This window comes from Girardinichthys multiradiatus, chromosome 9 (assembly GCF_021462225.1).
Source record: "Girardinichthys multiradiatus isolate DD_20200921_A chromosome 9, DD_fGirMul_XY1, whole genome shotgun sequence".
Classification (NCBI taxonomy): domain Eukaryota; kingdom Metazoa; phylum Chordata; class Actinopteri; order Cyprinodontiformes; family Goodeidae; genus Girardinichthys; species Girardinichthys multiradiatus.
This window is the reverse complement of record NC_061802.1, coordinates 49,053,384-49,065,395: the sequence shown is the minus strand read 5'-3', so window position 1 is coordinate 49,065,395 and position 12,012 is coordinate 49,053,384. Positions and strand designations below refer to the sequence as shown.

The 12,012-nt window shown below is 42.2% G+C and overlaps 1 protein-coding gene across 1 annotated transcript in view; it reads left to right on the top strand.

Moving 5' to 3' along the window:
• Nucleotides 1-11,496, top strand: part of pde6d (phosphodiesterase 6D, cGMP-specific, rod, delta) — a 33,828-nt gene extending 22,332 nt beyond the window's left edge. The window contains exons 2-5 of the mRNA XM_047375819.1: nt 1,462-1,550; nt 5,063-5,188; nt 7,529-7,634; nt 9,955-11,496. Of these exons, the coding sequence (XP_047231775.1) occupies nt 1,462-1,550; nt 5,063-5,188; nt 7,529-7,634; nt 9,955-10,036 (403 nt within the window). The 3' untranslated portion in view covers nt 10,037-11,496. The remainder of the gene's footprint in view (nt 1-1,461; nt 1,551-5,062; nt 5,189-7,528; nt 7,635-9,954) is intronic.
• The last annotated feature ends 516 nt before the right edge of the window (nt 11,497-12,012 follow it).

Sequence of the window (12,012 nt, the reverse complement as noted above, 5' to 3'; positions counted from 1 at the left end):
TTCTCGTCGAGAAAATTTGATCAATTGCATTGAGAGACCAGCTGACCAAATCCATACTTTGGAAGAATTTGGAAGATGTGCAAAAAGAGGCTCCGAAAAAAAGACAAGACACAGAGCTGAAGCAGGGCAGATATGGGAGGGGTGTGGGAGACAGAGAAAAAGCGTCCACCTCCACCGAGAGCAGGAAAAAATTTGGCAACAAAAATAGCTTTGCTGCACTCGGTGTAACCGGAAAATCCAGGGTTACAGTGAATACGGCACTGAGTGAAACAGAGGCGCAGTAAGCAGCATGGAGCAGTAGCAGCAGACACAAGGGATGATTTAAGATCTGAAGACTACCTGGCATGTCATCTTTTTTAACTTTATATCAGAATCTTTACATTTATTTAAATATATCGTAAGCGCGTGTAATTTATCTAATTTCAACAACAACAAGGAAGTATTCTTACCTGCTGAGCCTTGATCAGTTTAGCAACAGCAAGCAACAACAACCTTGTTATTTGGCAATCTTTTCCCATCAGATGCTCTGTACAGCGTGGCTATTGCATCCGCTGTTTTATCATATTGACGATGTTTTTATCGCAATTTGGCTTCTACCTGAACCATTTATCATTGACGCCCACACATTGAATGACCGTAGACTTCCCCTTTGGCGTCTTTTTCGGACTTGCAAAATTTAACATCGAAAAATGCTTATTTTATGTTGCAATTGTCTTTTATCACGTCTTTAATCCTAATATGTCAATTACTGTCCAATTCCTTCAATATCAAGATGTTTTCTTTCAATTTCTGCATTTGTGGGAAAAGCGTGTCACAGGCACTTTAAAGAGACCACACCAAAATGAGTTGCTCTCAGATGCATTTTAGAACAGAGGTAAAAGAGGACTTTGTGGAGCTAAAATAACAGGGAATTCAGACCAAAGCATTGCAGTTCCACTTTATATAGATCACAACTGAATGATTTCAGTGTGAAAAGAAGGATTTAAAAGTATATGTCCCATTTTTAAATATAATTTGTTTGAACAGGAAACCAGGAGAGAAATAAACATGTAAAAGCTGGTGAAGGCTAGGCCAAAGATTGCCACATGATGAACGTAAATAATTCAGTTTGAACCTGGCTCACCTGAACTTAACTTAGCACTAGTTCTTGTTGAAGTGACCTTGCAGAGGCTATGAACATTCCCTCATTAAGAATCAGTGACCCTTTTATTATTTTACACTGAAACTCGGTCTGCCAGCTCTTGTAGATTGATCAACTGTACTCTCTGCTTTATACATTTACCTGCATTTGACCAGCGACAGATGCTGTCCACACACTACCCCTAGACACATCTAATTTGGAACTGTTGATCCTTGCTAATCATTTGCATTCAAACTCAGAGCACCTGCAGCATAATCAGTGTCAATTTATAATAGTTATGTATGCTTGGTTGTTGTTGTTACTTAACATTTTCTTGACAGAAACTGGATGAATCTTCGCGATGCAGAGACGGGGAAAGTGCTGTGGCAAGGAACAGAGGATCTTTCTGTGCCAGGGGTAGAACATGAAGGTATATTCACCAAGTACATTTTTATATTAAACACATAAGTTTGCTATGCTCAGATAGGAAACGTGGTTACCAAATGTAGCATTCGTCTTTTTTTTTAAGCTGCGTTAGGCGTCATTGCTATTTTTTGTTATTGCCCTTTTCACTATTTTATAATGACCGCAAAGTTGAGCAAAAAAGAACACACAAAGAAGTGAGAAGTTTGCCTTTGACTTCAGAGCCTGCAAGACATTGTTTTCCTAGTTTCCCAGCATGCATTTACCAATACACACAGCAGTTGCAAAAAGGATTCTCTCTAAACCTTTCTTTCACAAGTTGTACCCTGGCTACAGTTTTTGTTAGGTCTAAGACCTGTATTCGTGGACAGTCTTAAGCATCATTGGAGGGGTATTTAGGCTTCTCTTTCTTGAAACTTGGAATTTGGTTCTTGAGTGAATTCTATTTCTCTATGCCCACGTCTTTGTTCAATTAGCTAGTGGGGTTTTTAGGTGGTGCACAGGGCTTACATTTCAAAAACAAAAGCACCCAAAACCCAGTTTTTATGAACATGTGCTGTATATGTACTAGCTTTTGTGTATTCTGAAAAGTGTTTTTCACCTTTGCTTGATTTTGAATGTTAGTTTTAAAGCAAACCCTTGAATTGTCCTGTTAAGGATTACTGAAGAGGGAGGGCAGTTGAACACTAACAAAACTATATGTTTTAACCTGTTTGGATTATGTGAAAGAAATGCTGCTCTACCCATGTACACATTATGGTTAGTACATCTGTCCTGCCTAACACTGGAAAAAAGTTAATGTTGACTTGATTGTTTTGAAAATTGTAAAGGTTTCAGTCTACTGGCGAGAGGCAGGGTACACCCTGGACAGGTCACCAATCCATCGCAGGGCAACACAGACATACAGGACAAACAACCATGCACACACTCATTCACACCTAAGGGCAGACCAATTTACCTAACAGTCATGTTTTTGGACTGTGGGAGGAAGCCGGAGTACCTGGTGAAAACCCACGCATGCACGGGGAGAACATGCAAACTCCATCCAGAAAGACCCCCGGCCCAGAGTCGAATCCAGGACCTTCTTCCTGCAAGGCAACAGTGCTACTAACTGCGCCATCGTAAACCGTGCCACTGCACTCTAATATAATTATTAATATAAACTTTATCAGTTAATAAAACTAATACAGTAATAGTAACACTCAATTTCCCTCTTAGCTTTACTCTTTTTCGATCAGTCTATTTTCCTCCTCTCTTTAAGTCTTCCAATGTTTCCTGTTTATTCACTCTTTTTATCCATCTTTCTATTTTCCTCCTCTCTCCTCTTATAACAGTCTTTCCCTATTCTAAAAAAGAAACATAATATAATCACAATCCTCTCCAAAAACACTAGAATGTATAACATACATACTGAAAATTTTTAATTCAACAAACATATTAAGATTTTTGTTTCAGATACCCTTTAGAAGTTGGTTATTTTTAGATAAGAAACTAAGGTAATCCTAATAAAGAAATATGAATGTTTCTTTAATTATTTGACCAGTTTCCTCAGCTGATGAAACACCAAAATTACTATATTTAGCAAAGAAAAGCAACTAGTTTTACTTGGGGCTACAAGGTCATACAACAGAAGAAATGCATATTTACCCAGGGCTTACCTCTCTATCCGCATCATTCTCAGTTCATACAGTTCTTACCTCATTCATTTTCCCTACTTACTAATGATTTTTTGATTAACTTTCATACGCAAACTGAGTAGACAAACACCCCTATATAGTCAGTCAGTCATTTTCTACCGCTTATTCCGTAGTGGGTCACGGGGAAGCTGGTGCCTACCTCCAGCAGTCTACGGGCGAGAGCTGGGGTACACCCTGAACAGATCACCAGTCCATCGCAGGGCAACACACAAACAACCATGCATGCATGCACTCATTCATACAACTAAGGGCAATTTAGAGTGACCAATTAACCTAACAGGCATGTCTTTGGACTATGGGAGGAAGCCGGAGTACCTGGTGAGAACCTGCGCATGCACGGGGAGAACATGCAAACTCCATGCAGAAAGACCCCAGCACAACAACATCCAGAGACTTGAGGTACTCAGGAAGGATCTCATCCACCCCGAAACCTTGCCACTATGGAGCTTTTTGACCACCTCGGTGACTTCAGCGTGGGTGATGGACAGATCCAACTCCAAGTCCCCAGTCTCTGCTTCCACCAGGAAGTCTGCATGACTCCAGGATTGAGGAGATCCTCAAAGTACTCCATGGCCTATAATGTCCCCAGTTGAGGTCAACAGCTCCCCACCCCTACTGTAAACAGTCTTGGCAAAGCACTGCTTCCCTCTCCTGAGGTGCCGGGTGGTTTGCCAGAATCGCTTTGAGGCCGACTGGTAGTCCTCTTCCATTACCTCATCAAACTTCTTCCAGGCCCGAGTATTTGCCTCTGTCACAGCCCAGGCTACAGCACGCTTGGGCTCAGGGTACCTGTTGGTCACCTCAGGAGTCCCACGAGCCAACCACAGCCAATGGGAGTCATTCTTCATCTTGACAGCATACCTCACTGCTGGTGTCCACCACTGGGTGTGGGGATTGCTGCCTCGACAGGCACCGCAGACCTTACAGCCACAGCTACAGGCAGCAGCATCAACAATAGAGGAGGAGAACATAGTCCACTCGGACTCTGTCTCCAACCTCCTGCAGAATCTAGACAAATTTCTCCCGGAGGTGGGAGTTGAATACATCCCTTGCTGAGGGCTCCACCACATGTTCCCAGTAAACCCTCATTATAAGCTTAGGCCTGCCAAGTCTGTCGGCTTCCTCTTCCAGTGGATCCAACTCACCACCAGGTGGTGATCTGTGGACTGCTCAGCTCTTCTGTTCACCCAAGTGTCCACCACATGTGGCCGAAGGTCAGAAGATGCAACTACACAATCAATCATTGACCTCCTGCCTAGGGTGTCTTGGTGCCAAGTGCACTGATGAACACCCTTATGCTTGATGCTGTTCATTATGGACAATGTGTGATTGGCACAGAAGTCCAATAATGAAACACCACTCGGGTTTAACTTGGGGAGGGCATTCCTCCCAATCACACCCCTCCAATTATCATTGTCGTTTCCCACACGGGCATTGAAGTCCCCCAGCAGAATGACTGGATAGTGGAAAGTTATATCCCCCCGAGAGGAGCACTATCAAGCACCCCCCACAGGGATGCTAAGAATGCGGGGTACTCCGCACGACTATTTCTAGCCAATGGCTCTTGACCTCCCGCACAAGCACAGGCTAAGGAGGTAGCTCAGACTAGTAGACTTAAATAAATCATGTTTATTTTGGTTTAACACTCTATAGGCCAGTTTAGTCATTCTCTCAAAAAGCTTAAACTCTTTTAAGGAAAACCACGTGTGAGGGTCTAATGGTCAGCAGTCCATTAGAAAGACAAAAAAGTCAGTTCTGGCATTGCTTTTTAAACAAGCTGTCTTGTAATCAGCATTTGTGATTTGTCCCCATTTTGTTTTAGCTCGTGTCCCAAAAAAGATTCTGAAATGTAAAGCTGTGTCCAGAGAGCTGAACTTTTCTTCCACTGAGCAACTGGAAAAGTTTAGATTGGAGCAAAAGGTTTTCTTCAAAGGACAGTGTCTAGAAGGTAAGCAGTAATAACACTACAGATTAGCTAAAACTGTAAATTGTTGTGGGTTGTGCTGGATTTGACCTCAATCTACCCCGCTTATTTCTTCCAGGCGCTTAGTGACATGCTAATGTTTGAACACAAGAGCATTGTGGATTTTAAACCTAATTTCAATTGGAAAAATGTTCATGCTGTTGAGGTTTGTTTTGCCTTCTTTAGGTCATATTTCGTAGTTTTATTTGTCGTCTTCGGTTTATCCAGGACCTGATTGCAGTGGCAGCAGTCTCACTCACTCACTGAGTTTCCTCTTCCCAGACACCTTCTCCAGCTCCTCTGGGGAAAGGCTGAGGCCCAGCCTGGGAATGCCAGTGCTGGAGAGACATAGTCCCTCCAGCGTGTCCTGGGCTGTCTCCTGGGCGTCTTTCCAGTAGGGCGTGCCCGAAACACTTCCCAAGGGAGGTGTTCAGGAGGCATCTGAAACCGATGCCTGAGCCACCTGAACCGACTCCTCTCAATATGGAGTAGCGGCTCTACTCCGAGCTCCTCCTGGATGGTTGAGCTCCTCACCCTATCTCTAAGGGAGTGCCTGGCCACCTTGTGGAGGATGCTCATTTCAGCCGCTTGCATCCATGCTCTCGTTCTTTCGGCCATGACTCAAATTCATGCTCATAGGTGAAGGTAGGAATGTAGAACGACCAATAATACGAGAGCTTTGTTGCTCTATTCTCCCTTCACTCGTGAACAAGACCCCAGGATAATTGAACTCCTCCACTTGAGGTAGGAGCTCCTCTCCAACCTGAAGACGCCAAGCCACTGTTTTCTGGTTGAGAACCATGGCGGACTTGGAGGAGTTGATCCTCATCTCCCCGCTGCTTCGCACTCATTTGCAAACCGCCCTAGTTCATGCCTTAGGTCTTGGCTGGAGGGGGCCAGCAGCACCACGTCGTCTGTCGAAAAGCACAGACAAAAGTCATGGGTGGAGAACATAGTCCACTTGTACCCTATGTCTCCAACCTCCCCCGGGATCTGTCAAAAGCTCTCCTGGAGGTGGGACTTGAATACATCCCTGGCCAAGTGCCCTGCCAGACGTTCCCAGCAGACCTCACTCTACACTTGGGCCTGCCAGGTCTGTCTAGCTTTCTCCTCTTCCAGCAGATCCAACTCACCACCAGGTGGTGGTTGGTGGAAAATTCGGCCCCTCTCTTCAACTGAGTATCTAAGACATGTGGCTAAAGGTCTGAAGACACGGCTACAAAGTTGATCATAACCACCTGCCTAGATGTCCTGGTGCCAACTGCATTAATGAACAGCCTTCGGCTTGAACATGATATTTGTCTTGGCAATTCATGACTGACACAGAAATCCAATAACGAAACACCACTCGGGTTCAGATCAGGGAAGCTATTCCTCCCAATCACACCCCTCCAGGTATCACTGTCGTTTCCCACTTGAGTGTTGAGGTTCACCCAGCAGAATGACGGAATCCCCAAGAGAGGCATAGTCCAGCCCCCCGTGAAAGGACAGCCTCGCCTGTGGGCCACTCTAGAGTAGAAGAGAGTCCAACCTCTTTTAAAGAGCTGGGTTCTAGAGCCCACGCTGTGCATGGAGGTGAGCCCGACTGTTTCTAGCCGATATCTCTCGCGACCTCCCGCATAAACTTGGGCTCTTTCCTACTAGCAAGGTGACATTCCAAGTCCCTTTCTGTGCCTGTCCAGGTAAATGGACCATGATGGTGCATTCAACTACCACTTGTAAACTAAATAAATCATACTAAATTAGCTATAACTGATTCATCTCCCAACACAAAAATCTATTGCTGCCTTGTTCAAAGGAACCTAAGTACCTATAGTAGTCGGTGGTTTTTAAGTTACTCTAGAATTCTAATGAAGTTGGGCTATTGTGCAAAACTTAAATAAAAACGGAAAACAATGATTTGCAAATCTTGTTTAACCTATATGCAAATGAATATACTACAAAGAAAAGATATTTAATGGTCAAACTGATGAGGGTTATTTTGTTTTGCAAATATTCACTCATTTTGAATTTGATGCTCGCAACACATTCCACAAAAGCTGGTACAGGGGCAAAAAAATATTTGGAAAGTTGGGAAATCACCTGGCCTTGTCTGTGTGTTTGGAGCGCTGTCCACAGAGCCTTACTATTAGGAGTGATGCTTCCAGGAGTGCCCTGGGGACTACATGGTTTCCACATCACAACATGCTATGTTGCTGGTTTCCAGTAGACACAAGCAACGGCTGATGGAGTATTTACACTGTTAATTACTGCTGGGATTCTGAGTGTTACTGTTTGTTATGAAGGCATGACTGAACACTGTGGGGTTTTTCTCTCTGTGTGCAGAATGGTTCTTTGAATTTGGTTTTGTCATCCCAAACTCTACCAATACATGGCAGTCTCTGATAGAAGCTGCTCCTGAGTCCCAGATGATGCCAGCCAATGTTTTAACGTAAGACAGCTATGTTTTCTTGTCTTTTTTAGTTAAGATCTCAGTCATTCTCAGTACATTTCTGATGCATGTCTCTTATCTATTTATCTATCTATCTATCTATCTATGCAAACGTTTTAGGCAGGTGTGAAAAAAATGCTGTAAACAAAGAAAGCTTAAGAAAAATAAATGATGATTACTTATTTTTATCAATTTACAAAATGCTAAGTGAGGGAACCCAAACATACAGCCAAAGTCATTAAGAACTATTTTCAGTGTAAAGAAGAACAAGACTTACTGGAAGTGATGGTATGGCCCCCACAGAGCCCTGATCTCAACATCATCGAGTGTGTCTTGGATTAGATGAAGAGACAGAAGGATGAGAGAAAGCCTACATCCACAGAAGATCTGTGGTTAGTTCTCCAAGATTTTGGCAAAAACCTACCAGCCGAGCTCCTTCAAAAACTGTGTGCATGTGTGCCTAGAAGAATTTATGCTGTTTTGAAGGCTCAAACTAAATATTGATTTGATTTATATTTCTCTTTTGTTCATTGACTGCATTTTGTTTAGGGTTAGGGTTTGTTTACAGCATGTTTGTACACCTGCCTAAGTGTGTATGTGTGTGTGTGTGTGTGTGTGTGTGTTATGTACAGACTAAATGTTTGGACACACCTTCTCATTCAAAGAGTTGTCCTTATTTTCATGACTATGAATATTGTAGCTTCACAGTGAAGGCATCAAAACTATGAATTAACACATGTGGAATTATATACTTAACAAAAACGTGTGAAACAACTGAAAATATGTCTTATATTCTAGGTTCTTCAAAGTAGCCACCTTTTTGCTATGATTACTGCCACGCACATTCGTGGCATTTATAGTCATGAAAATAGTCGTTCTGTTGATGAGCTTCAAGAGGTAGTCGCCGGAAATGGTTTTCACTTTACAGGTGTGCCCTGTCAGGTTTAATAAGTGGGATTTCAAGCCTTATAAATGGGGTTGGGATCATCATTTGTGTTGTGCAGGACATGGAAACAGTACACAGCAGATAGTCCTACTGAATAGACTGTTAGAATTTGTATTATGGCAAGAAAAAAGCAGGTAAGTAAAGAAAAACAAGTGGCTATCATTACTTTAAGAAATGAAGGTCATTCTGTCCGAACAATTGGGAAAACTTTGAAAGTGTCCCCAAGTGCAGTCGCAAAACCCATCAAGCGCTACAAAGAAACTGGCTCACATGAGGACCGCCCCAGGAAAGGAAGACCATGAGTCACCTCTGCTGCGGACGATAAATTAATCCGAGTTACCAGCCTCAGAAATCGCTGGTTAACAGCAGCTCAGATTAGAGAACAGGTCAATGCCACACAGAGTTCTAGCAGCAGACACATCTCTAGAACAACTGTTAAGAGGAGACTGTGTGAATCAGGCCTTCATGGTAAAATAGCTGCTACGAAACCACTGCTGAGCACAGGCAACAAGCAGAAGAGACTTGTTTGGGCGAAAGAACACAAGGAATGGACATTAGACCAGTGGAAATCTGTGCTTTGGTCTGATGAGTCCAAGTTTGAGATCTTTGGTTCCAACCACCGTGTCTTTGTGCGGCGCAGAAGAGGTGAACGGATGGACTCTACATGCCTGGTTCCCACCGTGAAGCATGGAGGAGGATGCGTGATGGTGTGGGGGTGCTTTGCTGGTGACACTGTTGGGAATTTATTCAAAATTGAAGGCATACTGAACCAGCATGGCTACCACAGCATCTTGCAGCGGCATGCTATTCCAACCGGTTTGCGTTTAGTTGGACTATGATTTATTTTTCAACAGGACAATGACCCCAAACACACCTCCAGACTGTGTAAGGGCTATTTGACCAAGAAGGAGAGTGATGGGGTGCTGCGCCAGATGACCTGGCCTCCACAGTCACCGGACCTGAACCCAATCGAGATGGTTTGGGGTGAGCTGGACTGCAGAGTGAAGGCAAAAGGGCCAACAAGTGCTAAGCATCTCTGGGAACTCCTTCAAGACTGTTGGAAAACCATTTCAGGTGACTACCTCTTGAAGCTCATCAACAGAATGCCAAGAGTGTGCGGAGCAGTAATCAAAGCAAAATGCGGCTACTTTGAAGAACCTAGAATATAAGACATATTTTCAGTTGTACTACTGTAGTAACAGTTGTTGGTTCTGGATCTCTTGGATTTAGGACAGTTGATAAACTAAAGATTCAGTGGGGGCTGAGATCCATTTAGGTTGTAATATTTTGAATTCTAACTGAATCATTAAAGCATTGATGTTCTTGGAGCAGAAAAATCTAATTTACAGTTATCTTTGCTTTCTTGTGTTCCAGTGGTAATGTGATCATAGAGACCAAGTTCTACGACAACGATCTTCATGTGAGTACTTCCAGGGTCCGGCTTTTCTACATATGATATATAATCCTTGACCTCTGATGCTACCTTCCAACCTGCTCACCTCCTGCCAAGATCTAGAAACAAACCATCAAGGTTAGCTACAGTATCGCCTCTCGCCAGTATATTACTGTTTTGGATCGGCATGTATGGTTTATGCCCTTCGTGCTGCTACCATCATTTAAGTGAACAACATGCCCTTAACTGATGGTGATGGAACTTTGCTCACTTTTGTTCCATTTTGTTCTGTGGAGAAGGGAAATAAGGAAGACAAATTCCCTGATTTAGGATTATGTCTCCATGTTGTCCCATCTGGACCTCCGCTGGACCTGCAGTACCACTTATCTCAGCTCAATCCATGAATAAAAGCTTGAATTTATTTAGGAACACAGTGGAAACTTCTGCCCTTATATTGGTGAAAAAATTCCTAATATTTTCTAGATCTTGTCAAAAGCTGACATGCGCTTGATTTAAAGAAGCCAAAAAAAATTTAGCAGCAGAAAACAAAGCTAAGCTGAGTTCAGTTCTTGGATTAGATTCTAAATACACACAATGAATACATGACACGCAATTAACCTCCAGATAACACATACTCTCTTTTTTCTTAATAAATTCCTTCATTACATAAGAGTATCTCCAATAGTGGGCACAACCACTCTGGAATTCCCATTGTGTGATGACTAGAACTAGTGGCCCTGTACATGGGCTTTATTCACCAAACCTGTTCCAGTGATAAATTGGAGTCACTGCTTACTTGACACCAATTTTGTCTTGGTCCAGTTCTGAAGGGGATTTGTGTCGCTAAAACAATCCCTGCTATACCAAATCTCTGAGGGGCTTATGAAGGGCACCAAACAATAAGAACACATTCCTGATTTGAGCATCAGGGCTATTTGGAAAACATGCAAGTCACTGGGCCCTGATGAGTTTGTTCTGAAGAGAACAAACCCACATATCTTTGAGCAACTTCTGGAGTGGGACACACTTCTGATAACAAGACTTATACAGAACAGTAGTTGTAAGTTTTAGATGTCCAAGAAATCTGTTTTTAGAGTCAAACAAACAAAGCACTGAATTATCAGGACTATGTCCAGAGATAAGATCACATACTGTTGAGATTATGTTTTTGGAAGATGGTTTGTGTGACGTTCACCAGCAAGCAAATAGTTTTTATTGCAGTTATTTATACTCTTGCTTTAATGTCAAAGATTAACTTCATTTACATGTTAAACTTTTAACTAATCTGAAGTAGATAATACATTGGCTTGTTTTTGTATCTAGCTTTGTCTTCATCCATCAGATGTTACCAACTGTTAAGCTTCTGACTTCAGCCTGGCTCTTAACATTCTAGCAAGATTTGGACTTTGCATCCACTCACTGTACTTCTGTTTTTCTTAGCCTTTGGAAAAGGTATATAAAATAGCCAGGTGTTTCAATATGACAGGATTTCTGGATTAAAGTCATACAATGCTGTACTTAAATGATGTGTGTGTGTGTGTTCTTTACTGCGGTGCTCTCTACATGTAATTATATTTTGTTTTCTAAAACATTTTTGAGTATACATTATGTAAACATGTACCAAAAGCAACAGTTTTTTTTTTTTACCAGCATCACTTTTGGACAACAGCAAAGGACCTTTGATCTACTTGGATATTTATATGATCAACTTATTAACCTCAGTTTTATATGGCCCTCTAAATGTGCTATTCTAGGAATATAGTTTATATATTCGATGCTCAGAAATCAGACTTTTGTATAAATGTACATAATTAGATGTACACATTGTTCGTTCCGTCAAACACTTGTGTAAAAGTCTTTGTCGTGACATTATATTAAGCTGAAAGTAATTAATTTAACAGATCATGTTATGAGACTTAAGCGGTTATAGGAAACTGTTTATTTAGATGATTGTGTTTACATGTCAAATGAAGCTCTTTAAAATGAAAAATCTTAAATCTGCTCCTAAATCAGGATCAGTTACAACCAGGGGAGGGCAA